Here is a 27,573-nt window from a genome sequence, read left to right on the forward strand (position 1 = left end):
TAGGTATTTTTTGATTTTTTTGATTTCTTCAGTGATCACTTCATTATTAAGTAGTGTATTGTTTAGCCTCCATGTGTTTGTATTTTTCACAGATAGTTTCCTGTAATTGATATCTAGTGTCATAGCATGTGGTCAGAAAAGATACTTGATACAAGGCTTGATTTGTGACCCAAGATATGGTCTATCCTGGAGAAGGTTCCATGAGCACTTGAGAAAAATGTGTATTCTGTTGTTTTTGGATGGAGTTTCCTATAAATATCAAGTCCATCTTGTTTAATGTGTCATTTAAAGCTTGTGTTTCCTTTATTCATTTTCATTTTGGATGATCTGTCCATTGGTGAAAGTGGGGTGTTAAAGTTCCCTACTATGAATGTGTTAGTGTCGATTTCCCCTTTTATGGCTGTTAGTATTTGCCTTATGTATTGAGGTGCTCCTGTGTTGGGTGCATAAATATTTACAATTGTTATATCTTCTTCTTGGATCAATCCCTTGATCATTATGTAGTGTCCTTCTTTGTCTCTTCTAATAGTCTTTATTTTAAAGTCTATTTTGTCTGATATGAGAATTGCTACTCCAGTTTTGTTTTGGTTTCCATTTGCATGGAATATCTTTTTCCATCCCTTTACTTTCAGTCTGTATGTGTCTCTAGGTCTGAAGTGGGTCTCCTTTACACAGCTTATATGTGGGTCTTGTTTTTGTATCCATTCAGCCAATCTGTGTTTTTTGGTGGGAACATTTAGTCCATTTATATTTCAGGTAATTATCGATATGTATGTTCCCATTCCCACTTTCTAAATTGTTTTGGGTTCATTATTGTTGGTCTTTTCCTTCTCTTGTGTTTCTTGCCTAGAGACGTTCCTTTAGCATTTGTTGTAAAGCTGGTCTGGTGGTGCTGAACTCTCTCAGCTTTTGCTTGTCTGTAAATGTTTTAATTTCTCCATCAAATCTGAATGAGATCCTTGCTGGGTAGAGTAATCTTGGTTGCAGGTTTTTCTCCTTCATCACTTGCAATATGTGCTGCCACTCCCTTCTGGCTTGCAGAGTTTCTGCTGAAAGATCAGCTGTTAACCTTATAGGGATTCCCTTGTGTGTTATTTGTTGTTTTTCCCTTGCTGCTTTTAATATGCTTTCTTTGTATTTAATTTTTGACAGTTTGATTAATATGTGTCTTGGCATATTTCTCCTTGGATTTATCCTGTATGGGACTCTCTGTGCTTCCTGGACTTGATTAACTATTTCCTTTCCCATATTAGGGAAGTTTTCAGGTATAATCTCTTCAAATATTTTCTCAGTCCCTTTCTTTTTCTCTTCTTCTTCTGGAACCCCTATAATTCGAATTTTGGTGCATTTAATGTTGTCCCAGAGGTCTCTGAGACTGTCCTCAGTTCTTTTCATTGTTTTTTCTTTATTCTGCTGTGCAGTAGTTATTTCCACTATTATATCTTGCAGGTCACTTATCCGTTCTTCTGCCTCAGTTATTCTGCTATTGATCCCTTCTAGAGTATTTTTCATTTCATTTATTGAGTTGTTCATCATTGCCTGTCTCATCTTTAGTTCTTCTAGGTCCTTGTTAAATGTTTCTTTCATTTTGTCTATTCTATTTCCAAGATTTTGGATCATCTTTACTATCATTATTCTGAATTCTTTTTCAGGTAGACTGTCTATTTCCTCTTCATTTGTTAGGTCTGGTGGGTTTTCATCTTGCTCCTTCATCTGTTGTGTGTCTTTCTGTCTTCTCATTTTGCTTATCTTACCTTGTTTGGGGTCTTCTTTTTGCAGGCTGCAGGTTCGTAGTTCCCTTTGTTTTTGCTGTCTGTCCCCAGTGGCTAAGGTTGGTTCAGTGGCTTCCTGGTGGAGGGGACTAGTGCCTGTGTTCTGGTGGATGAGGCTGGATCTTGTCTCTCTGGTGGGCAGATCCACATCTGGTGGTGTGTTTTGGGGTGTCTGTGGCCTTATAATGACTTTAGGCAGCCTCTCTGCTAATGGGTGGGGTTGTGTTCCTGTCTTGCTAGTTGTTTGGCATAGGGTGTCCAGCACTGTAGCTTGCTGGTCGTTGAGTGAACCTGGGTGCTGGCATTGAGATGGAGATGTATGAGGAGATTTTCGCCATTTGATATTATGAGGAGCTGGGAGGTCTCTTGTTGACCAGGGCCCTGAAATTGGCTCTCCCACCTCGGAGGCACAGCACTGGCTCCTGGCTGCAGCACCAAGAGCCTTTCATCCACACAGCTCAGAATAAAAGCGAGAAAAAGTAGAGAGAAAGAATTAGTAGAAGTAGGAAGAAAGAAAGAAAAGGAAGGAAGGAAGAAAGAAAGAAAGGAAGAAAGAATGAAAGAAAGAAAAGAGGGAGGGACAGATGGTGGAAGATAGGAAGGAGGGAAAGAAGGAAGGAGGGAAGGAAAGAAAATAGAAAGGAAGAAGATAAAGTAAAATAAAATAACGTAAAATAAAATAAAGTTATTAAAATAAATAATTATTAGGAAAAAAAATACGGACGAATAGAACCCTAGGACAAATGGTGGAAGCAAAGCTATACAGACAAAATCTCACACAGAAGCATACACATACACACTCACAAAAAGAGGAGAAGGGGAAAAATAATAAATCTTGCTCTCAAAGTCCACCTTCTCAATTTGGGATGATTTGCTGTCTATTCATGTATTCCACAGATGCAGGTACATCAAGTTGATTGTGGAGCTTTAATCCGCTGCTCCTGGGGCTGCTGGGAGGGATTTCCCTTTCTCTTCTTTGTTCTCACAGCTCCCAGGGGCTCAGCTTTGGATTTGGCCCTGCCTCTGCGTGTAGGTTGCCGGAGGGCGTCTGTTTTTTGCTCAGACAGGTCGGGGTTAAAGGAGCCGCTGCTTCAGGGGCTCCAGCTCACTCAAGCCGTGGGGAGGGAGTGGTATGGAGTGTGGGGCGAGCCTGCGGCAGCAGAGTCCGGTGTGACCTTGCACCAGCCTGAGGCGCGCTGTGCGTTCTCCCGGGGAAGTTGTCCCTGGATCCCGGGGACCTGGTAGTGGCGGGCTGCACAGGCTCCCCGGAAGGGGGGTGTGGATAGTGACCTGTGCTCGCACACAGGCTTCTTGGTGGCGGCAGCAGCAGCCTTAGCGTCTCCTGCCCGTCTCTGGGGTCCGCGCTTTTAGCTGCGGCTCGCGCCCGTCTCTGGAGCTCCTTTAAGCGGCGCTCTTAATCCCCTCTCCTCGCGCACCAGGAAACAGAGAGGGAAGAAAAAGTCTCTTGCTTCTTCGGCAGCTCCAGACCTTTTCCTGGACTCCGTCCGGGCTAGCCGTGGTGCACTAACCCCTTCAGGCTGTGTTCACACCGCCAACCCCAGTCCTCTCCCGACGCTCCGACCAAAGCCAGAGACTCAACTCCGAGCCCTGCCTGCCCCTGCGGGTGAGCAGACAAGCCTCTCGGGCTGGTGAGTGCCGGTCGGCCCTGATCCTCTGTGCGGGAATCTCCCCGCTTTGCCTTCTGCACCCCTGTTGCTGTGCTCTCCTCCACAGCTTTGAAGCTCCCCTCTCCGCCACCCGCAATCTCCGCACACGAAGAAGTTTCCTACTGTGTGGAAACCTTTCCTCCTTCACAGCTCCCTCTCACTGGTGCAGGTACCGTCCCTATTCCTTTTGTCTCTGTTTAGTTTTTTCTTTTGCCCTACCCAGGTACGTGGGGGGTTCTTGCCTTTTGGGAGGCCTGAGGTCTTCTGCCAGCCTTCAGTAGGTATTCTGTAGGACTTGTTCCACGTGTAGATGTATTTCTTATGTATCTGTGGGGAGGAAGGTGATCTCTGCGTCTTACTCTTCCACAATCATCCACTTTATATGACTTTTATCCTTCATTGTATTATTGTGTAATCTATGGATTGATTTATGTATGTTGAAATATGCCAACATCCCAGGAACTAATGCCATTTGATCAAGGTGTATGACCCTTTTAAAGTATTGTTGAATTCTGTTTGTTAGTATTTTGTTGAGAATGTTTGCATTTATATTTATCAGGGATATTGGTCTGCTGATTTCTTTTCTTGTAGTAACCTTATCTAGGTAGCTTTGGTAATGCCAGGGTAATGCTGACTTAGTAAAATAAGTTTTGGAGTGTTCCCTCCTCTTTAATTTTTGGGAAGAGTTTGAGAGGGATATATATTCATTCTTCTTCAAATGTTTGCTGGAGTTTAGCCATGAAGCCTTCTGGACCTGGACTATTCTTTATTGAGAGATTTTGATTCAGTCTCCTTATTGTTATCGGTTTGTTTACATTTTCTATTTCTTCATGATTCACTCTTGTTAGGTTTTATGTTTCTAGGAATTTTCCCATTTCTTGTAGGTTGTTCACTTGCTGACATATAATTGTTAGTAGCTTTTTATAATCCTTTTTATGTGTCTTCATTTTCATTCATAATTTTTTTGAGTCTTCTCTCTCTTTTTTTTCTTGGTAAGTCTAGCTAAAATTTTGTTTATCTTTAAAAAAAAAACTCAGTTTTGTTGATTTTTAAAATTTTTCTCTAATTTGTACTTCATTTATTTCTTCTCTGATCTTTATTTCCTTCTTTCTGCTAAGTTTGGGCTTAGTTTGTTTTACTCTTCCCCTGAGGTGTAAAAGTAATTTTTTTTTTAGACCTTTTTCTCCCCTCATAATATATGGTGTTTATTGCCTTTAAACTTCCCTCTTACAACTGCTTTTGCAGCATCCCATAGATTTTAGTATGTTGTGTTTACACTTAAATTTGTTTCAAGATGTTTTTAAATTTCCTTTTTGATTTCATCTTTGAGCCATTGGTTTTTCAGGTGTGTATTATTTAATTTCCACATATTTGTGAATTTTCCAGTTTCTCTCCTGTCATTGATATCTTGTTTTATATTTGTGATCAGAGAAGATACTTGGTGTAATGTCAGTCTTTTAAGATTAAGGATAAGATTTTAAGATTTCTTAAAGATAGATTTGTGACCTAACACATGATCTGTCCTGGGGAATATTCCATGTGTTCTTGAGGAGAAGGGTATTCTGTTGCTGTTGGATGGAATGTCCTGTTAGGTCCATTTTGTCTACAGTTCAACTTGATTTTCTGTCTGGATAATCTATCCCTTTTTTTATGCTTTATTGGTGATATTTAAAATTATTTATTTTATTTATTTATTTTTGGCTGTGTTGGATCTTCTTTGCTGCTGTGGGCTTTCTCTAGTTGCGGCAAGTGGGGCCTACTCTTCATTGTGGTGCGTGGGCTTCTCATTGTGGTGGCTTCTCTTGTTGTGGGGCATGGGCTCTAGGCGTGTGGGCTTCAGTAGTTGTGGCATGCAGGCTAAGTAGTTGTGGCTCGTGAGCTCTAATGCACAGGCTCAGTAGTTGTAGTGCAGGGACACAGTTGCTCCAAGGCATGTGAGATCTTCCTGGACCAGAGCTCGAACCCGTGTTCCCTGCATTGGTAGGTGGATTCTTAACCAGTGTGCCACCAGGGAAACCCTATCTATTGTTGAAAGCAGGGTATTAAAGTCTCGTACCATTGTTGGATCATTGTTTATTACTCCCTTCAGATTTGTTAGTATTTGCTTAATATATTTAGCTCTAATATTGGATTCGTATATATTTAATATTGTTGTATCTTCTTGACGAATCGACCCTTTATAATTGTATTATTATAATGTAATTATAAACCTTACATTATTTGACCTTCTTTGATTCTTCTTCCTGTTTTTAGCTTGAAGTCCATATTGTCTGTTGTAAGTATTTTGCTCTTTACTTGCTTGGAGTATCTTTTCATCCCCTCACTTTGAGCCTATTTGTGTCCTTGAATCATAAGTGAGTCCCTTGTAGGCAGCATATGAGTTTGTTTGTTTATTTATCCGTCTAGCCACTCTATGCCTTTTGATTGGCGCATTTAGCCCATTTACATTTAAAAGAATTATTGATATGTAAGGAGTTATTGCTGACATGTTAATTCTTCTTTTTTTCTTTTTTTTATTATTATTGTTTTTTTGTGGTACGCGGGCCTCTCACTGTTGTGGCCTCTCCCGTTACGGAGCACAGGCTCCGGACGCACAGGCTCAGCGGCCATGGCTCACGGGCCCAGCCGCTCCGCGGCATGTGGGATCTTCTCGGACCGTGGCACGAACCCATGTCCCCTGCATCGGCAGGCAGACTCTCAACCACTGCACCACCAGGGAAGCCCAATTCTTCTTTTTTTTAAAAGAAAAGATTTATTTATTTGGCTGTGCCGGGTCTTAGTCGTGGCACTCGGGATCTTCCTTGCCACATGCAAGATCTTCACTGTGGCATGTGGAATCTTCTTTTTTTTTTAGTTGCATCATGCAGGCTGCAGCTAAGGATTCCACATGATGTTACTAAAGATCCCACATGCCACAATGATGTGTTCATTCTTTACTGACTGTTTTAAAAGTTTGTTTGTTCCTTTTTTCTCTTGCTGTCTTCCTTTGTGAATTAATGATTTTTGTAGTTGGTACTCTGATTTTCTTCTTCTTACTTGTTGGTATCTGTTACAGAGTTTTGTTTTGTGAGAGGCTCACATGAAATGTCTTAAAGATATGACAATCTATTTTAAGCTGATAACAACTTAATTTTGATTGTATACGAAAACTCAACCCTCGATACCCCCCCGTACCCATTTGATATTTTTGATATCACACTTCACTTGTTTTTAAAATTATATTCATTAACAAGTTATTGTTATGCCAGCTGTATTCAGTTCTTTTGCCCTTCAACCAATATACTAGAATTAAGTGGTCAACATGCCTCCATGTTAAAGTGTTAGAATATTCTGAAACTGAATATATAGACATGGCTTTACCTGTGTCTTATGTATTTTCATGTTACCAATTAGCATCTTTTTGTGTTAACTTGAAGAACTCCTTCCAGGATTTCTTGTGAGATAGGTCTAGTGGTGATAAATTCCCTTAGCTTTTGTTTATAAGGAATGGCTTTATTTTGTCTTTAATTCTGAAGGACAACTTTGCTGGATAAAGCATTCTTGGTTGGCAGTGTTTTTTGCTTCAGCCCTTTGAATATATCGTTCTGTTCTCTCCTGGTCTGTAAGGTTTTTGTTGAGAAATCCTCTCATAGCCTTATACGGGTTCCTTTGTATGAGAGAATGATTTTTCTCTTGATGGCTTAACATTGTTTTTGATGTTAGAGGGTTTTATTATAATGACTCTTGGAGAAAAAAACTTTGGATTGGAATTTTGGAGTGACCTAATTGCTTTATGAACTTTGGTGTCCAAATCTGTTCCAAGGTTTGGGAACTTCTCAGCCATTATTCCTTCAAATAAGCTTTCCACAATCCTTTCTCCTGCTCTTCTCCTTCTGGGACTCCAGTGATGTGTAAGTTGTTTCTCTTATTGTCATCCCATTGGTCCTGTAGGCTTTCTTAATTCCTTTTCATTCGTCCTTCTTTTTGCTCCTCAGGATGGATAATTTCCAATGATCTGTCTTGGAGGTCCCTGATTCTTTCTTCTGCTTGTCTTCCTTATCAAGTCTGTTATTGAAGCTCTCTATTGAATTCTTCAGTTCATTCTTTATTTCTTTTTAATGCTTTCTATCTGCTTGTTGAACTTATTTTGTGCTTGTGTTGTTTTCCTGAAAGCACTATTAATTTTCTATGTTCTCTTGCAGCTCTGTGGTCATCTTTAGAATAATTATTTTGAATTATTTCTCTGGTAATTCCTGAATCTCCGTTTCTTTGGGTGAATTATTGTATTCTTACTGTGTTCTCTATTACTTTACTGTTTTCCTTAGAAAATGTTATGACTCTTCATGATCCCTGTGCCTCGTGTAGGTGTCTGTGCATCTGAAGAAGCCATCACCTATTCCAGACTTGATGGTTTCAAGTTCAATTTATGACTGTGTCTTCAGGTGGAAGACACACTCTTCCAACTGAGTCAGAGCACTGGGTCAGAGCACTCTCTAACATGCTGTAACTTAGTGGATGTCTTAACTTAACTTAACTTAACATAGTGGATGTCCTTATGCTTTACAGCATGTTAGAGAGTGCTCTGACCCATAGTTTAGTGGTATGGGGCACCAGTTGTCATGGCATATACCTGGACTAGACATGTGGAGGGTTTGGTGACTCATTAGCAGAGGCTTTCAGGTCCCCCGCATTGACAATTGCAGGTGTCCTGTAGTGGCTGCAATGGCTGTTGAGGTCTTCAGCAGTTACTCTGGGTATAGTGGCTAGAGAAAAGGGAAAAGAGCAGTGGTGGCTAGAACCAGTGGTTTTGCATATACTTGGCTGTGGGGCCAGCCCCAGGTGCCTATGTAGTAGCAGTGGCTGTTTCCAGACACATTTATTGGTGGGGGCCAGGGTAAGGACTGGGGCCAAGTGTGGGCTCACTGGCAGCTGCAAAGACCCTGGCTGTTGATGTACACTACTGTGTCTACTGGTTCTTGACAGAAGGGCATGGCAGTGGAGACAGTGGCTAGGGGTGGACTGGGATTTTGCAAGTGCATAATACCAGTGGCAAGGGGCTGATGAAATCTGCAGGGTAGCTGTGGCAATTGAGCAGGCTATATGTTTCTTCAGTGGTAAAGTCCACTGCAGGCCAGATTACTGGGAACCACAGTTGCTTCTCCTGCTGTTGGAAACCTCTGCTCTTCCTTCTTCTTAGCCATCTCTTTACATCTCAGTCTGTCAATGTCTCAGTGGGGTGAACCAAAGTGAGTCCTTGCTCTCATGCCCTAGTAAGCAGGGTAAGGTGGTTGCTTACCCCACTGTCCCTTTATTGGCAAGGGGAACTCTTTATAGCTGAGTGGTTCTCACCTGATGCTAAATAGTGCTGCCTGGGGAAGGGGACCATCAGATAAAATGAGGCTGTTCTTCATTCCCTTTTTGTGCAGTTATTCTCAGGGTTTTTGTTTCACTGTGTTGCTGAAGTGTCTCAATGGAATCCAGAGCTCTCCCAGAGCTGTTTTATTCCTAGATAAGTCATTGTTGATCTCTGTGGGGGGATGGAGGATTGTGTCTTCTATGTCATCTATATCTGATCCGAAGTCTTTTAAACTAATCGTCTTCTTTTTCTTCCCTGATCATTACCCAGCATTGTGTTCATTCTCCTCTGATTTGGATCTACAAAAGGAGTTCTTTAATTATCTATAGTCAGTTAGCACAGCATGTAAAATTGTTTTTCTCTTAAGCAAATCAAGCTTCATTTTCAACATCAGCTACTGGTTTTGTTACTCATTTTGTCCATCTTTGTGATGCTTCCCGGTGCACCAGTACCCGTTCTGTAATTTTACTCTGTAAAACCCTGCCCACATCCAGATGCTCAGATGCCTGCTAGGGTGCTTCTGTATGTGCTGTAGCTGTGTCCTCCTGGGTCACTTCTGCTAAGGGGCTGGTTGTCTCTTTTCTTGGTGTGAAGCTACTCACTGGGGTTTTGTATTGTCGATCTGATGCATGCATTTATAACATTTCCCGTCAGCTTTTTACTTAAGGTTTTACACATATATCTTTTCAGGATGATTTCCTGAAAGAGGAATTTCTGGGCCAAATGGCAAATGCGTTTGCTGTATAGTTAGATATTGCACCATTTTGGATTTCCATCACTGACACAGGTGATTCTGTTTTCCAGAACTTTACTAACAGCATGTGTTGTCAAACCTTAGTGTTTTTGTCAGTATTATAGGAGAAATTTCTCAGTGTAGTATTATTTCACATTTCTTTTGAGGCCTTTTATAAAACACTTCAGAACATGTATAAAATGTGTGAAATACTTGGTGCAAACAAATATTGAAAACTCTTACAACAAGTAGTTAAAGTCTCCAGATAAATTGGGCTATCCTTATTCAGTGAAAGGACTAGTAGGCTCTGCTGCCCTAAAGTTCCTGAAGCTTGCTTTGAAAGATTTTCTTCATGTAACTCATTACTAGCATCCAGAGACATAGCAGGGAGGACTCAGAATGAGTTTCCCAAATGGGTGATGCCCAAGAACATACATCTGATTGGATAAAGCCCACCCACGTTATGCAGACTAATGTTTTACTCAGAGTCCACTGATTTTTTTTTTAATTTTTAAAAATAATTTTTATTGGAACATAGTTGATTTACAGTGTTCTGTTAGTTTCAGGTATACAGCAAAGTGAGTCAGCTATACATACATATGTCCACTCTTTTATATATTATTTACCTGTATAGGTCGTTACAGAGTATTGAGTAGAGTTTCCTGTGCTATACACTAGGCCCTTATTAGTTAAGTATTTTATGTATGGTAGTGTCTGTATATCAATCCCAATCTCCCAGTTTATCCTTCCTCCCTTTCCCCCTGGTAACCATATGTTTGTTTTCTGCATCTGTGACTCTTTTTCTGTTTGTGAATAACATCATTTATACCATGTTTTTAGATTCCACATATAAGCGATGTCATGTATTTGTCTCTCTCTGTCTGACTTCACTCAGTATGACAATCTCTAGGTCCATCCACGTTGCTGCAAATGGCATTATTTTGTTCCTTTTTATACATTGCATGTATGTACCAATCTTCTTTACCCATCCCTCTGTTGGTGGACATTTAGGTTGCTTCCATGTCCTGGCTCTTGTAAATAGTGCTGCAATGAGCATGGGGTGCATATATCTTTTTGAATTAATGTTTTCTCTGGATATATGCCCAGGATTGGGATTTCTGGATCATATGGTAGCTACAGTCTTAGTTTTTCAAGGAAGCTTCATACTGTTCTCCATATTTGCTATATCAGTTTACATTCCCACCAACAGTGCAAGAGATTTCCCTTTTCTCCACACCCTCTCCAGCATTTATTGTTTGTAGATTTTCTGATTTTCTGACTGGTGTGAGGTGATACCTCATTGCAGTTTTGATTTGCATTTTTCTGATAATTAGTGATGTTCACAATCTTTCATTGGCATCTTGGCCATCTGTATGTCTTTGGAGAAATGTCTATTTAGATCTCCTGACCATTTTTTGACTTGCTTTTTTGGTTTTTTTTGATACTGAGCTGCATGAGCTGTTTGTATATTTTGGAGATTAATCCCTTGTTGGTGTCTTCATTTGCAAATATTTTCCCATTCTGAGGGTTGTCTTTTGTTTTGTTTATGGTTTCTTTTGCTGTGCAGAAGCTTCTAAGTTTAATGAGGTCCCATTTGTTTATTTTTGTTTTTATTTTCATTATGAGCTGGATCAGGAGAGATTTTGCTGCAGTTAATGTCATAGTGTGTTCGGCCTATGTTTTGCTCCAAGAGTTTTATAGTATCCAGTCTTACATTTAGGTCTTTAATCCATTTTGAGTTTATTTTTGTGTATGGTGTTAGGGGTGTTCTAATTTCATTCTTTTACATGTAGCTGTCCAGTTTCCCAGGGCCACTTATTGAAGAGGCTATCTTTTCTCCATTGTATGTTCTTGCCTCCTTTGTCGTAAATTAGGTGACTATATGTGGGCGAGTTTATATCTGGGTTTTCTATCCTGTACCATTGATCTATATCTCTGTTTTTGTGCCAGTTCCATACTGTTTTGATTACTGTAGCTTTGTAGTGTAGTCCGAAGTCAGGGAGCCTGATTCCTCCCACTCCATTTTTCTTTCTCAAGATTCCTTTGGCTCTTCATGATAATTTGTGTTTCCATACAAATTGTGCAATTTTTTGTTCTGTTTCTGTGAAAAATGCCATTGTTAGTTTTCTAGGAATTGCATTGAATCTGTAGATTGCTTTGGGTAGTAGAGTCATTTTCACAATGTTGATTCTTCCAATCCAAGAACATGGTATATCTCTCCATCTGTTTGTATCACCTTTAATTTCTTTCATCAGGGTATTATAGTTTTTGGCATACAGGTCTTTTGTCTCCTTAGGCAGGTTTATTCCTAGGTATTTTATTCTTTTTGTTGCAGTGGTAAATAGGAGTGTTTCCTTAATTTCTGTTTCAGATTTTTCATCATTAATGTATAGTAATGGAAGAGATTTCTGTGCATTCAATTTGTATACTGCTGCTTTACCAAATTCATTGATTAGCTCTAGTAGCTTTCTGGTAGCATCTTTAGGATTCTCTATGTATAGTATCATGTCATCTGCAAACAGTGACACCTTTACTTTTGCTTTTCCGATTTGGATTCCTTTTATTTCTTTTTCTTGTCTGATTGCTGTGGCTAAAACTTCCAAAACTATGTTGAATAATAGCGGTGATGGTGGGCAGCCTTGTCTTGTTCCTGATCTTAGAGGAAGTGGTTTCAGCTTTTCACCATTGAGAATGAAGTTGGCTGTGGCTTTGTCATATATGGCCTTTGTTATGTGGAGGTGGATTCCCTCTGTGCCCACTTTCTGGAGAGTTTTTATCTTAAATCGGTGTTGAATTTTGTTGAAAGCTTTTTCTCCATGTATTGAGTTTATCATGGTTTTCATCCGTCGGTTTGTTAATATGATTTATCACATTGATTGATTTGCGTATATTGAAGAATACTTGCATTCCTGGGATAAACCCCACTTGATCATGGTATATGATTCTTCTAATGTGCTGTTGGATTCTGTTTGCTAGTATTTTGTTGAGGATATTTACATCTATGTTCGTTAGTAATTCTGGTCTGTAATTTTCTTTTTTTGTGACATCTTTGTCTGGTTTTGGTATCATGGGGATGGTGGCCTCGTAGAATGAGTTTTGGAGTGTTCCTCCCTCTGCTATATTTTGGAAGAGTTTGAGAAAGATAGGTGTTAGCTCCTCTGTAAATGTTTGATAGAATCCGCTGGTGAAGCCATCTGGTCCTGGGCTTTTGTTTTTTGGAAGATTTTAATCACAGTCTCAAGTGCTTGTGACTGATCTGTTTATATTTTCTGTTTCTTCCTGGTTCAGTCTCAGAAGGTTTGCTTTTCTAAGAATTTGTCCATTTCTTCCAGGTTGTCACTTTTATTGGCATAGAGTTGCTTGTAGTAATCTCTCATGATCCTTTGTATTTCTGCAGTGTTAGTTGTTACTTCTTTTTCATTTCTAACTGTTGATTTGAGTCTTTCCCCTTTTTTTCTTGATGAGACTGGCTACTAGTTGGTCAATTTTGTTTACCTTCTCAAAGAACCAGCTTTTACTTTTATTGATCTTTGCTATTGTTTCCCTCATTCCTTTTTCATATCTGATCTGATTTTTATTTCTTTCCTTCTGCTAACTTTGGGGTTTTTTTGTTCTTCTTTCTCCAATTACTTTAGGTGTAAGGGTAGGTTGTTTATTTGATATTTTTCTTGTTCCTTGAGGGGGAATGTATTACTATAAACTTCCCTCTTAGAATGCCTTTGCTGCATCCCATAGGTTTTGGGTCATTGTTTTTTCATTGTCATCTCTTTCTAGGTATTTTTAAATTTCCTCTTTGATTTCTTCAGGGATCTCTTGATTATTTAGTAGCATATTGCTTAGCCTCCATGTGTTTGTATTTTTTACAGTTTTCTTCCTATAATTGATATCTAGTGTCATAGCATTGTTGTCGGAAAAGATACTTAATATGATTTCAATTTTCTTAAATTTACCAAGGCCTGATTTGTGACCCAAGATATGATCTAACCTGGAGAATGTTCCATGAGCCCTTAAGAAGAAAGCATATTCTGTTGTTTTTGTATGGAATATCCTATAGATATTACTGTCTATCTTGGTTAATGTATCATTTAAAGCTTATGTTTTCTTATTTAATTTCATTTTGGATGATCTGTACATTGATGTAAGTGGGGTGTTAAAGTCCCCTACTATGATTGTGTTACTGTCAATTTCCCCTTTTATGGCTCTTAGCATTTGCCTTATGTATTGAGGTACTCCTATATTGGATGCATAAATATTTTCAAGTGTCTTATCTTCTTTTTGGATTGATCCCTTGATCATTATGTAGTGTCCTTCTGTGTCTCTTGTAATAGTCTTTATTTTAAAGCCTTGTTTCTGTGATATGAGTATTGCTACTCCAGCTTTCTTTTGATTTCCATTTGCATGGAATATCTTTTTCATCCCCTCACTTTCAGTCTGTATGTGTCCCTAGGTGAAGTGGGTCTCTTGTAGACAGCATATATATGGGTCTTGTTTTTTATCCATTCAGCCAGTCTGTGTCTTTTGGTTGGAGCATTTGATCCATTTACATTTAAGGTAATTATCAATATGTGTGTTCCTATTACCACTTTCTTAACTGTTTTGGGTTTGTTATTGTAGGTCTTTTCCTTCTCTTGTGTTTCTTGCCTAGAGAAGTTCCTTTATCATTCGTTGTAAAGCTGGTTTGGTGGTGCTGAATTTTCTTAGCTTTTGCTTGTCCGTAAAGTTTTTAATTTCTCCGTCAAGTCTGAATGACATCCTTGCCAGGTAGGGTAATCTTGGTTGTAGGTTCTTCCATTTCATCACTGTAAATATGTTGTGCCACCCCTTCTGGCTTGTAGAGTTTCTGCTGAAAAATCAGCTGTTTACCTTATGGGAGTTCCCTTGTATGTTATTTATCATTTTTCCCTTGTTGCTTTTAATAATTTTTCTTTGTTTTTAATTTTTGTGAATTTATTACTATGTGTCTCAGTGTGTTTCCCCTTGGGTTTGTCCTGCCTGGGACTCTCTGTGCTCCCTGACTTAGGTGGCTGTTTCCTTTCCCATGTTAGGGAAGTTTTCAACTATAATCTCTTCAAATATTTTCTTGTATCCTTTCTCTCTCTCTTCTCCTTTTGGGACCCCTATAATGTGGATCCGGGTGCATTTAATGTTGTCTAGAGATCTCTTAGGCTGTCTTCATTTCTTTTCATTCTTTTTTCTTTACTTTGTTCCATGGCAGTGAATTCCACCATTCTGTCTTCCAGGTCGTTTATCTGTTCTTCTGCCTCAGTTATTCTGCTATTGATTCCTTCTAGTGTATTCTTCATTTCAGTTATTGTATTTTTCATCAGTGTTTGTTTGTTTTTTAATTCTTCTAGGTCTTTGTTAAACATAGTTTGCATCTTCTCGATCTTTGCCTCCATTCTTTTCCGAGGTTCTGGATAATCTTCACTATCATTATTCTGAATTCTTTTTATTGAAGGTTGCCTATCTCCACTTCATTTAGTTGTTTTACTGGGATTTTGTCTTGTTCCTTCATCTGGTACATAGTCCTCTGCCTTTTCACTTTGTCTGTCTTTCTGTGAATGTGCTTTTCCTCCCGCAGGCTGCAAGATTGTAGTTCTTCTTGCTTCTGCTGTCTGCCCTCTGTGGATGAGGCTATCTAAGAGGCTTGTGCAAGCTTCCTGATGAGAGGAACTGGTCTGGAAGAATTTCAGATGGGAACTCTTGTCTGAATGTTTGGTAAAATTTGCCTGTGAAGCCTTCTGGTACTGGATTTTTTTTTGTTGGAAGGTTTTTTTTTGCTGTATGGGGGCCTCTCACTGTTGTGGCCTCTCCCATTGCAGAGCACGGGCTCTGGACGCGCAGGTTCAGCGGCCATGGCTCACTGGCCTAGCCGCTGTGCAGCATGTGGGATCTTCCTGGACCGGGGCACGAACCCACGTCCCCTGCATCGGCAGGCGGACTCTCAACCACTGCGCCACCAGGGAAGCCCTTGTTGGAAGTTTTTTATTCACAGTTTCAATTTCAGTACTTGTGATTGGTTTGTTCATATTTTCTGTTTTTTCCTGGTTCATTTTTGGAAGGTTGTACCTCTCTAAGAATTTGTGGATTTCTTCTAGGTTCTCCATTTTACTGGTGTATGGTTGCTCATAGTAGTCTCTGAGGATCCTTCGTATTTCTTTGGTGTCCACTGTAACTTCTGCTTTTTTGTTTCTAATTTTATGGATTTGAGTCCTCTCGTTTGTTTTCTTGATGAGTCTGGCTAAAGGCTTATCAAATTCATTTATCTTCTAAAATAAGTAGCTTGTAGTCTAATTGATTTTTGCTGTTGTTTTCTTTGTTTTTATTTCTACTCTGATTTTTATGATTTCTTTCCTTCTACTGATTTTGAGTTTTGTTTGTTTTTTCTCTGGTTGCTTCAGGTATAAAGTTAGGTTGTTTCTTTGAGATTTTTTCTGTTTTCCTGAGGTAAGATTGTATTGTTATAAACTTCCCTCTTAGAACTGCTTTTGCTGCATCCTATAGGTTTTCGGTTGTTGTGATTTTATTGTCATTTGTTTCTATGAATTTTGATTTCCTCTTTGATTTCTTCAGTGATCTCTTGGTTATTTAGTACTGTTTTCGTTATTAGCCTCCATGTGTTTGTGTTTTTATAGTTTTTTTTTCCTGTAATTGATTCCTAATTTTATGGAATTGTGGTTGGAAAAGATACTTGATAAAATTTCAGTTTTCTTAAATTTTTCAAGGCTTTATTTGTGGCCCAAGATGTGATCATTCCTGGAGAATGTTCCATGTGCACTTCAGAAGAAAGCGTATTCTGCTGCTTTCAGATGGAATATCCTATAAACATCAATTAAATCTATCTAGAGTATTGTGTCATTTAAAGCTTGTTTTTCCTGCTTTATTTTCTGTTTGGATGATCTCTCCATTGGTGTAAGTGAGGTTTTAATGTTCTCCATTATTTTTGCACTGCTGCTGATTTCCCCTTTTATGGCTGATATCCCCTTTTATGGCTGATATCATTTGCCTTATGTATTGAGATGCTCGTATGTTGGGTGCACATATATTTATAACTTATATTTTCTTCTTGGATCTATCCCTTGATTGTTATGTAATGTCCTTCCTTGTCTGTTAACAGTCTTTATTTTAAAGTCTATTTTGTCTGATATGTGTATTGCTACTCCAGGTTTCTTTTGATTTCCATTTGCATTGGATATCTTTTTCCATTCCTTCACTTTCAGTCTGTATGTGTCCCTAGGTCTGAAGTGGGTCTCTTGTAGACAGCTATATATGGGTCTTGTTTTGTATCCATTCAGCCAGTCTGTGTCTTTTGGTTGGAACATTTAGTCCATTTACACTTAAGGTAATTATGGATATGTATGTTGCTGTTATCAGTTTCTTAATTGTTTGGGGTTTGTTTTTGTAGGTTTTTTCCCTTTCCTTCCTCTTTTGTTCCTTTGTCATTTGATGATCATCTTTAATGTTGTGTTAGGGTTGCTGTTTGTTTTGTGTTTGTGTATCTGTTGTTTCTGCATTTGCTGTGCCCATGAGGTTTACTTTTTTAATATCTTTATTGGAGTGTAATTGCTTTACAATCTTATGTTAGTTTGTGCTATACAGCAAAGTGAATCCACTATATGTATACTTATATCCCTATATCCCCTCCCTCTTGAGCATCCCTCTCATCCCTGTAGGTGGTCACAGAGCATCAAGTTGATCTACCTTTGCTATGCAGCAGCTTCCCACTAGCTATCCATTTTACATTTGGTAGTGTATATGTGTCAGTGTTACTCTGTCGCTTCATCCCAGCTTCCCCTTCCTCCCCATGTCTTCAGGTACATTCTCTACATCAGTGTCTTTATTCCTGTCCTGTCACTCAGTTCATCAGTACCATTTTTTTAGATTCTTTATGTGTTCATTAGCATACAGCATTTGTTTTTCTCTTTCTGACTTCACTCTGTATGACAGACTCTAGGTCTATCCACCTCATTACAACCCATGAGGTTTTGATACAGCAGTCTGTATATGTACAAGGCTGTTTTAAATTTGCTGGTCTCTTTCCCACCTAGAAGAGTTCCTTTAGCATTTGTTGTAAACTGGTTTAGTGGTGGTGAATTCTGTTAGCTTTTGCTTGTCTGTAAAGCTTTTGATTTCGCCATCAAATTTGAATGAAAACCTTGCAGAGTAGAGTATTCTTGGTTGTAAGTTTTTCCCTTTTATCACTTGAAATATATCGTGCTACTCCCTTCTGGCCTGCAGAGTTTCTGCTGAATAATCAGCTGATAACCTTATGGGGATTCCCTTGTATGTTTTGTGTTCCTTTTAACATTTTTTCTTTTATTTTTATCACTTTGATTAATATGTGTCTTGCCATGTTCCTCCTTGGGTTCATCCTGTATGGGGCTCTCCGTGATTCCTGGACTTGAGTGAGTGTTTCCTTTGTCATGTTAGGGAAGTTTTTGGCTGTAATATCTTCAAATATTTTCTCCAGCCCTTTCCTTTCTTCTCTTCTTATTCTGGGACTGCTATAATGCAAATGTTGGTGCTTTTAATATTGTCCCAGAGGTCGCTGAGACTTTCCTCATTTCTTTTCATTCTTTTTTCTTTATTCTGTTCTGTGGTAGTGATTTCCAGCATTCTGTCTTCCAGTTTACTTATTTCCTCTTCTGTCTCAGTTATTCTGCTATTGATTCTTTCCAGTGTATTTTTCATTTCAGTTATTGCGTTCATCTCTGTTTGTTCTTTAACTCTTCTAGCTCGTTGTTCAACATATCTGGTATCTTCTCACTCTGTGCCTCCAATCTTTTTCTGTGATTTCGCATCATCTTTACTATCATTACTCTAAATTCTTTTTCAGGTGAATTGCCTATCTTCTCTTCATTTAGTTGTTATTGTGGGGTTTTATTTTCTTTCTTTGTTTTCAGCATATTTCTGTGCCGTCTCACTTTGTCTCACATCCTGTGTTTGTGGTCTTCTTTCCACAGGCTACAGGATTGTGGTTACTCTTGCTCTTGTTTCTGCCCCCTGATGGGTCAGGTTGGTCCAGGAGTCTGTGCAGGCTTCCTGGCGGGAAGGACTGGTGTCTGCCCTCGGGAGGTTGGTGCTGGGTCTTGTCCCTCTGATGGGCAGGGCCTTGTGAAGGGGTGTGCTTTGAGGTGGCTGTGAGCGCAGTATGTCTTTAGTCTGCTAATTGGTGGAGCTGTGTTCCAGTTTTGGTGGTGGTTTGGCCTGAAGCTTTCCAGCACTGGAGCGGGCAAGTTGCTGCATGAGCCTGGTTTTTGGTGCTGAAATGTGGACCTCTGGGAGAGCTCACTCTAATCAGTATTCCCTGGGGTGTTTGCTACCAGTGTCCTTGCCCTCACAGTGAGCTATAGTCGATCTTTGCCTCCCCAGGAGATCCTCCAAGACCCCTAGGTAGGTGTAGTGTGGTGGACCTCACTGTCCTTAGTTACCTGGCCCTTGGGTCTCAGCTATGGTTTCAGCCCCATCTTTGTGTGTGGGCCACCCATAGGGGTCTGCTCCAGAGGCTGCCCCAATGCACACAAGTCTGCTCCGATGACTTGGTAGTGTATAGGTGTTCAGAGGCAGTGGTAGCCAGGGTTGTGGGATCCCTGGTAGCGGCCATTCCCATTGTAGATGCTGGTGCCTTGACAGGCACCTGGTGCAGTGCCTGGCTTTACTGATAGCTGCACTTAGACTCTGCAGCTGCTAAAATCTGTAAGGAAGTCACAACACCTAAGTACGAAGCTGAAGCTGATGTGGTTAGCATCTTACGTCGTGGCCTTAACAGTGGTTGTGTGTTTATACTCTATGACTATTTGATTACCATTGACTTTCAAGCAATTGAAACCACTTTGTTCAATGCAGTAGAATTTCATTTCTCTATATGGGTGTCAGTGTCAAGTGACAATTCATTTGCTGTATTTTTCATTCTGGAGGAGCCAGTAGACCTGGTTAGCAGTGGCATTGACTCTTACAGAGAAATCACACTTTTCTGGCCTTGGGTTTTTGTTTGAAAGTCTACAGATTTCATTTGAGTGATGAAATTAAAATGTAAATATATACATAAATGTATGATATACATCCTTTTCACAGGATGAATGAAAGAATACATTACGATGTAAGTAATTTTCATTTTTTCCTAAAGAAAAGTTGGGCCACGTCCTTGGTAGATGCAGTCCTGTGAGAATGATGGTCTTTTATTTCTGCCTTGTGTTAGAGAATCTTGGTTCTCCATAGAGTGCCTACAGTGGAAAACTGTGTGGGCTTTTCTTCTTTTTTTTTGTTTTTGTTTGTTTGTTTTTTTAAATTTTTGGCTGTGTTGGGTCTTCGTTGCTGTGTGCAGGCTTTCTCTAGTTGTGGTGAGCGGGGGCTACTCTTCATTGTGGTGCACTGGCTTCTCATTGTGGTGGCTTCTCTTGTTGGGGAGCATGGGCTCTAGGTGTGCGGGCTTCAGTAGTTGTGGCACGTGGGCTTAGTAGTTGTGGCTCATGGGCTCTAGGCGCACGGGCTTCAGTAGTTGTGGCACACATGCTTAGTTGCTCCGTGGCATGTGGGATCCTCCCGGGCTAGGGATCGCACCCATGTCCCCTGCATTAGGCAGGCGGATTCTTAACCACTGCACCACCAGGGAAGCCCTGGGCTTTCATTCTGTTTTATGTTTTCCTATGATGTGTGTCCTGGTGTTTCTGCAGTCTGTGGATGAACAGCCCTGTTCAAGGGACCTCACTCTGAGTCTGAGCTCTGAACTGGACATGGAGGAGAACATCATCTGTATTTCTGATGTATCTCAGTCCTGGAATAATGGCTCTCTCTTTCTAGTGTCAATTCCCTGCATATTTAAAACTGTACTGAGAGCATGGAGGTCAGTCTAATTATAAATAACATCCGCCAGCTACAAGTAATCATTGTAAGAAGAGACTCCTCCAACTTGGTTGTTCTGGGACCTGATTAATGTATGAACAAATGTATGAACTTCTACCTCTAGAGAGTGAAGCTCAGTAGGGATCCAGATAGTTCTGATGATCAGCTGGGTTTGGGAATCCCATTGCAGACTTGGCATCCTCATGAAGTCACCAAGGCTTCTGGGAGTTCAGAAACTTCTCAAGATGACACAGTTAACTTGCATGAGATCTTGGACCAAGAGTCATCTCCTGACTTCTGGTGTCATCACATTGTACAACCACATAATGCCTCCTGTGTAAAATTGTAGTGAATTACACTGATTTTTTGTGGGTTTGTACTGGTAAGAATGTATGAGATGGACCGTTTATGCATGTCACTTGTGACTTATAAGTCTGCTTAAGGCACTTAGTGAGGGAGAAAGCCAGTGATTTTGGTAAAGGTGGGGCTGGTTTTGAGGGATGACATAAAAGAATGTATAAAAAGCTAATATGCCTACTGCTGTCGTCCTTGTTTTTGGCTCCCAGTTTTTAATAGCCACCAAGAGGAACTTTTTATATTTTATCACTGAATCTGACAGTGACTCAAAGGTGATATAGGGTTAAAGCTTACCCCCTCAATGGTTTGGATGAACTGTTGCATGAAAGAACTGAAGTAGGGGTTTAATGAGAGCAGAGAAAAAAGAAAGAAAATTTGCCTGTAGTCCAAGTTTTAGTTTTTGTTCACTTATTTTAACTTTCTTCATGAAACACTCTGTAGTTAAAAAATATATGTACCTTCCTCTAAAAATGTATAAGTAAAGCTTTATGCTTTATAGGAACATTCAAAGCAATGTGTATATGAGGAACATACATCTCTGTAACTGATCCATTATGGAAGTGCCCATGAGGCCAGACCTTGTTGGGATGTAGAGGTGTCACCATTCAATGTGTGGGGTCCCCCAGTGCATCTGTATCCACTCTCCAAGGGAGAGCACTCGGCCCAGTTTTCATAAATATTTTGTTTGTTGATGGCAATCATAGCAGTGCTGTTGAGCCCTGAAGCCCTATTCCGAAGGGAGAGAATGATTTCCTGCTTGTTCTCTCATTCCAGTGGTGCTGATAGCTCAGATCAGCTCTGGTGCTGAGTTTTGCTGTGAGTTGTGACATTTGTAGCCAGGAATTTGTTAATGATAATAAAGTACCGGAGTTGGTGCATTTTTAACTTTTTCTCCCATGAGTAAGTAGACTGAGCATTATCCTGATAATAATAATCAGTGCAGACATTATACGCCAGGTCTCTGCCAAGTAAGCCCTTTCCTTACATTTCTCATTAAGTGGGAGGGACAGTTTTAGTGTCCTCATCTGAGGCATGAGGAAACTGAGGTTTAAAGAGGTTAAGTGTCTTGCCCAGGGTCCCACTGTAGAGCTGGAGTGTCACTTGTACTCACCAGCATGCCAGGATGCTCTTGTGAGTGGAACAGAAGGGCATTTGGGCTGGCCGTTAAGCATCTGGATTTTCGGGTAACATGGGGGAAACAGTTTAGAGCTAGAATCTGTGTCATCGTGTATCTGGTGACTTTCCAGAGAAGGAGTTCGTTCTCTCTCTGGCTACAGAAAACTGCGTACTCTTTAAAGGGTGGAGCCAAGCCTTGTCTTCTTCAGTGCTCTGCTTCTACCACCCTTGCTGCACACAGGGATTGGCTGGAAGAATGTATGAATAGATGGATGGAAGGGAGTGAAGGCAGGAGGAAGGAACAAGAAGAAATGAAAGGAAATAAGGAAGGAAGTATATTAGTTTGTGATTTGTGGGTGGGTAGATATAAGGAAAGAAGAAAGAAAAGAAAGGAAGGAGGAGAAAAAGTTCCTTTTATATGTATTTGAATTGAAGGAAAGAATTTAGGAGATGGCTAGGAAAGAGTAATAAATTGGAACCAGAATGAAATAAAAGAGATATTTAGAAGAAATGTAGAAATTTCCAACTTTGCACAAAGCACTGTTACTGATACTTTACTGTTTTTAGCTTTACCCATATATTCTCCCTGCACATAGATCTCACTTAACGTTTATTTATTTTTATGTACCAGAAAGAAAGAAGGGTTTTTTTTTTTCTTGCTGTCTGTTTTTGTGTGTGTGTAACTTTTGGGGTTACTGTTACTATTATTTAATGGAATGTTATAATCTCACATATTTCTTTTTGAACCAGGATTGATGGAAAGATGTCAAGTGCTGACACCAACTACAAACTGGATGAGGCACAGGCTATAATGAGCGAGCTCAGGACCATCAAAAAAACCATTTGTACAGGCGAGAAGGAAAGACGGGACCTGATGCACGTAAGAGGCCCCGGTGCTCTTCAGAACCCACATCTGTCCTTCCGTCTGCCTGCCTGCTTGTCTGTCTTCCTTTCCTCTCTGTATATATTCACATACATACATATGTATCCTCCCTTTCTCATCTATATATGTCCGTGTATCTATACACACATGCATTTTAATAGGTTTATTACTTGTTATGTATATGTAATTTATGTTTAAAAGTTTTTTTTAAAAATTGGGAATGTTCATGTTGTTCAATAATCAAAACAATTCAAAAGGTATACAATAAGAGGTCTTGGAATCACCATGTTCTTTCATAGCCCATAACTGCTTTTAACGGTTTCTTGTGTACTCTTCTAGTGTTTATAAAGACACAAAAATAGCCTTCATGCAAAAGCTAATTATGTACATACAGTTTGATCTTGCTGTCTTGCTCATATAATAATACTATCCTGTACTTTTGCAAATACATACACAAATACCTCTTTATTCTTTAGTTATAACTGCACAGTATTCCATAATGTGGATGTTGAAAAATTATATATCTGAGATCGTTAGTTTTATTTTGCTTTATTGTTATTACTATCTTTTTGGCCCCTTAACTCCTGTAGCTTCTGTTATTTTTAGAAAAAGATGTGCTTTTGCAAGTGGATATATGACGGTCTTTTTGCTTGATGCTGTAATGCATTCAGTTTTTCCTTTTACGTTCTCTCGTTTTTGCTTCTTTTTTTTCTGGCTGTAGCACGTGGCTTGTGGAATATTAGTTCCCTGACCAGGGATTGAACCTCTGTACCCTGCAGTGGAAGGGCGGAGTCTTAACCACTGGACCACCAGGGAGATCCCTATGGTCTCATTTTAGTTATAGTTTTTTTTAATTTCTTTTCAGTTTTTCTTCATGTACTCAATCCGCCAAGTGGGCAGGTACTACGTTATACACATTTATGTAGATTCTGCACAGTATAAGACATACAGGGATATATAAAGTAAATATCAAACATAGAGGCAAAATAAGACAGATGCATATATAACTTTAATGTATACCAGTGCTTCCTAAAGTCAAGGCTGCAGTGAATTAAGTAGAGTTTCCTAAATGGTGGTTAAAATGCACATTGTTGGGCCCTAACCTATTCTAGTGAATTAGAATGATGTAGTTGGGGCCCACAAATCTGTATTTGTAAATGACTTTCCAGGTCATGGTAGGTAAATGATGTATTCTTAGTTTTGCTGTGAACAATGGTAACAAGACTAGCTACCATTAGTGAACCTTCTGTGTGTGCAGAATTGGACAAGATGTTCTGCATGCATTACCCATCTAAGCCTAGCCAAAACCTCAGAGTGAACACAGTGGTGTTTGATAGTGTATATATGGAGGCTTTGGCCCAGGTTGAAGCTGGTTTCCCTGCTCTGGCCCCTCTGAGGCTACAGTGCATAGCAGTGGATAAATCATCCACTTGTGTTGCTTGAGAAAGGATAGAGAGTTTATGGAAGGAGTTTCAGGCCTCAGAATTTTCTCTGAGATGTCCATAGCTTCACAATCTATGGGAACCTCCAGGAAGAGGCAAGAGCAACACCCTCTTTCACTAAAATCAAATAAGTTATTTTAGCTTTCTTATACTAAAAACTGACACCTTCTAAGAAACTTATGTTTACAACTACGTATACAAGTTATATTGCACTAAAATCAAATAAGTTATTTTAAAATCAAATAAATTATTTTAGCTTTCTTATGCTAAAAACTGACCCCTTCTAAGAAACTTTTGTTTACAACCACATATACAAGTTATATTGCACCAAGGTATTCTGGTTCTTGAGTTTGTAGTAAGAACTGTGGAAGAGGAGTATGTTTAGAAATGTAAAATCAGTGTAGAAAATTTGAAATGTTTAATTTTTATATTGAGAGGTTCTGTTTGCCAAAATTTCTGTGTTTTTTGGCAAACTAGCATGTATATTAATTTTAACTCTGTACAATTAGGGTGGAAAATATTAGGTTGTAGAAACACATAGTAGAGGTGACATGGAAGATTCAGAAGTCCCAAGCCCTTGGAAAAAGAAAAAAAAGAAAAAAAAATGAAACACTGACTGATCCAACTTTGTGGGCATTCTGCAAAACAGACAGAGGCTTATAGGAACCACACAAATTTACAATCAAGAAAAATCTATGTTCAAAACACTGAAATTTCATGGCATTTTTACTTGATACCCCATCCCTTGCCCTTGCCCCATTCCATTACCAATGCAGCACTATCTAGGTCTTGAGGAAATGGTGATCTAGCTCCCTGCCTTGAACTGGAGGGATCACAGCAGACCTTATGTAGAAATTAATGAGTATACTTGTTCAAACCTATTTTGGGATTACCTTAAAATCTGACGCGAGGTGTTCATTTTGTATAACTTGGAACCTGCATGAGAAAAACATCAGTCACTACTCTAAAAGTTACAAGGCTGACTGTAAGCATGGACTTACCTTGGATGAGAGCTTATGAGTGGAGTCATACAGTAGACTATTTAAGGACCTGAGAAGAAGTTGGGATGAGACTCTGGTAAACTAGGACATCTAAAGCAGTTATATATGAGGAGGAATTTAGAAAGCTATGGGTATGCAAAGGTAAAAGACATACTCAGAAAAGTCCTCAGAAGAGCTTTAGAGCTTGTGCTGCTCTCTTAGACTCAGAGTATAAGCTAAGTATAGCTAAATGGTAGAGGAATGCCTGAAAACAGAGCCAGTCTACAAAGATAGAGAGGTGGTTTACTTTTGTTTTTGCAGCTCCTGGCATTCAACGAAGTCACTATCAAACATTAGCGAAACATTAGATAAAGGAACCAGACTTCGGTGATCACACATAATTAGAAATAGTCTTTGCAAATATAGTTTGTAAAAACAAACGGACTTTTGTAACTTTCCAAAAAAAAAAAAAAGTACCATGGGGAAGAGGGAGTACTTGATTTTAAGAATTACCACATTATAAAGTTAAATGTTCAGTTTTCAAGAGAAAATCACATGGCATAAAAAAAAAAAACCAGGAAAACATGGTTCATTCAAGGGAGGAAATTAATTGATAGAAATTACCTGTAAGAATCCCAGATATCAAACATATTCTACAAAGACTTTATTTTTAGCATCTTTATTGGAGTATAATTACTTTACACTGGTGTGTTAGTTTCTGCTTTATAACAAAGTGATTCGGTTATACATATACATATGTTCCCATATCTCTTCTCTATCATGTCTCCCTGCGTCCCACCCTCCCTATCCCACCCCTCTAGGTGGTCACAAAACAACAAGCTGATCTCCCTGTGCTATGCAGCTGCTTCCCACTAGCTATCTGTTTTATGTACGGTAGTGTATATATGTCCATGCCACTCTCTCCCTTTGTCACAGCTTACCCTTCCCCCTCCCCATATCCTCAAGTCCATTCTCTAGTAGGTCTGTGCCTTTATTCCCGTCTTACCCCTAGGTTCTTCATGATCTTTTTTTTTTTTAGATTGCATTTATGTGTGTTAGCATACAGTATTTGTTTTTCTCTTTCTGATTTACTTCACTCTGTATGACAGATTCTAGATCCATCCACCTCACTACAAATATCTCAATTTCATTTCATTTTATGGCTAATATTCCATTGCATATATGTGCCACATCTTCTTTATCCATTCATCCAATGATGGACATTTAGGTTGCTTCCATGTCCTGGCTATTGTAAATAGAACTGCAACGGACATTTTGGTATATGACTGTTTTTGAATTATGGTTTTCTCAGGGTATATGCCCAGGAGTGGGATTGCTGGGTTGTATGGTAGTTCTATTTTTAGTTTTTTACAGAACCTCCATACTGTTCTCCATAGTGGCTGTATCAATTTACATACCCACCAACAGTGCACGAGTGTTCCCTTTTCTCCACACCCTCTCCAGCATTTATTGTTTGTAGATTTTTTTGATGATGGCCATTCTGACTGGTGAGATGATATCTCATTGTAGTTTTGATTTGCATTTCTGTAATGATTAATGATGTTGAACATTCTTTCAAGTGTTTGTTGGCAATATGTATATCTTCTTTGCAGAAATGTCTATTTAGGTGTTCTGCCCAATTTTGGATTGGGTTGTTTGTTTTTTTGTTATTGAGCTGCATGTGCTGCTTGTAAATCTTGGAGATTAATCCTTTGCCAGTTGCTTCATTTGCAGATATTTTCTCCCATTCTGATGGTGGTCTTTTGGTCTTCTTTATTTCCTTTGCTGTGCAAAAGCTTTGAAGTTTCATTAGGTTTCATTTGTTTATTTTTGTTTTTCTTTCCATTTCTTTAGGAGGTGGGTCAAAAATGATCTTGCTGTGATTAATGTCATACAGTGTGCTGTCTATGTTTTGTCTCTAACAGTTTGTTAGTGACTGGCCTTACATGTAGGTCTTCAATCCATTTTGAGTTTATTTTTGTGTATGGTGTTAGGGAGTGTTCTAATTTAATACTTTTACATGTACCTGTCCAGTTTTCCCAGCACCCATTATTGAAGAGGCTGCCATTTCTCCACTGTATATTCTTGGCTCCTTTATCAAAGATAAGGTGACCATATGTGAGTGGTTCTATCTCTGGGCTTTCTATCCTGTTCCATTGATCTATATTTCTATTTTTGTGCCAGTACCATACTGTTTTGATTACTGTAGCTTTGTAGTATAGTCTGAAGTCAGGGAGCCTGATACCTACCGCTCTGTTTTTTATTCTCAAGATAGCTTTGGCTCTTCGGGGACTTTTGTGTTTACATACAAATTGTGAAATTTTTGTTCTAGTTATGAAAAATGCCAGTGGTAGTTTGATAGGGATTGCATTGAATCTGTAGATTGCTTTGGGTAGTAGAGTCATTTTCACAATGTTGATTCTTCCAATCCAAGAACATGGTATAT

The 27,573-nt window shown here is 39.3% G+C and overlaps 1 protein-coding gene across 1 annotated transcript in view; it reads left to right on the forward strand.

Moving 5' to 3' along the window:
• LOC117310625 (protein WWC3-like) overlaps nt 1-27,573 on the forward strand; it is a 160,262-nt gene that overhangs the window by 39,717 nt on the left and 92,972 nt on the right. The window contains 1 exon segment of the mRNA XM_073799779.1: nt 22,573-22,702. Coding sequence (XP_073655880.1) covers nt 22,573-22,702 — 130 coding nt within the window.

The sequence above is a fragment of the Tursiops truncatus genome, assembly GCF_011762595.2.
Source record: "Tursiops truncatus isolate mTurTru1 chromosome Y unlocalized genomic scaffold, mTurTru1.mat.Y SUPER_Y_unloc_1, whole genome shotgun sequence".
Classification (NCBI taxonomy): Eukaryota; Metazoa; Chordata; class Mammalia; order Artiodactyla; family Delphinidae; genus Tursiops; species Tursiops truncatus.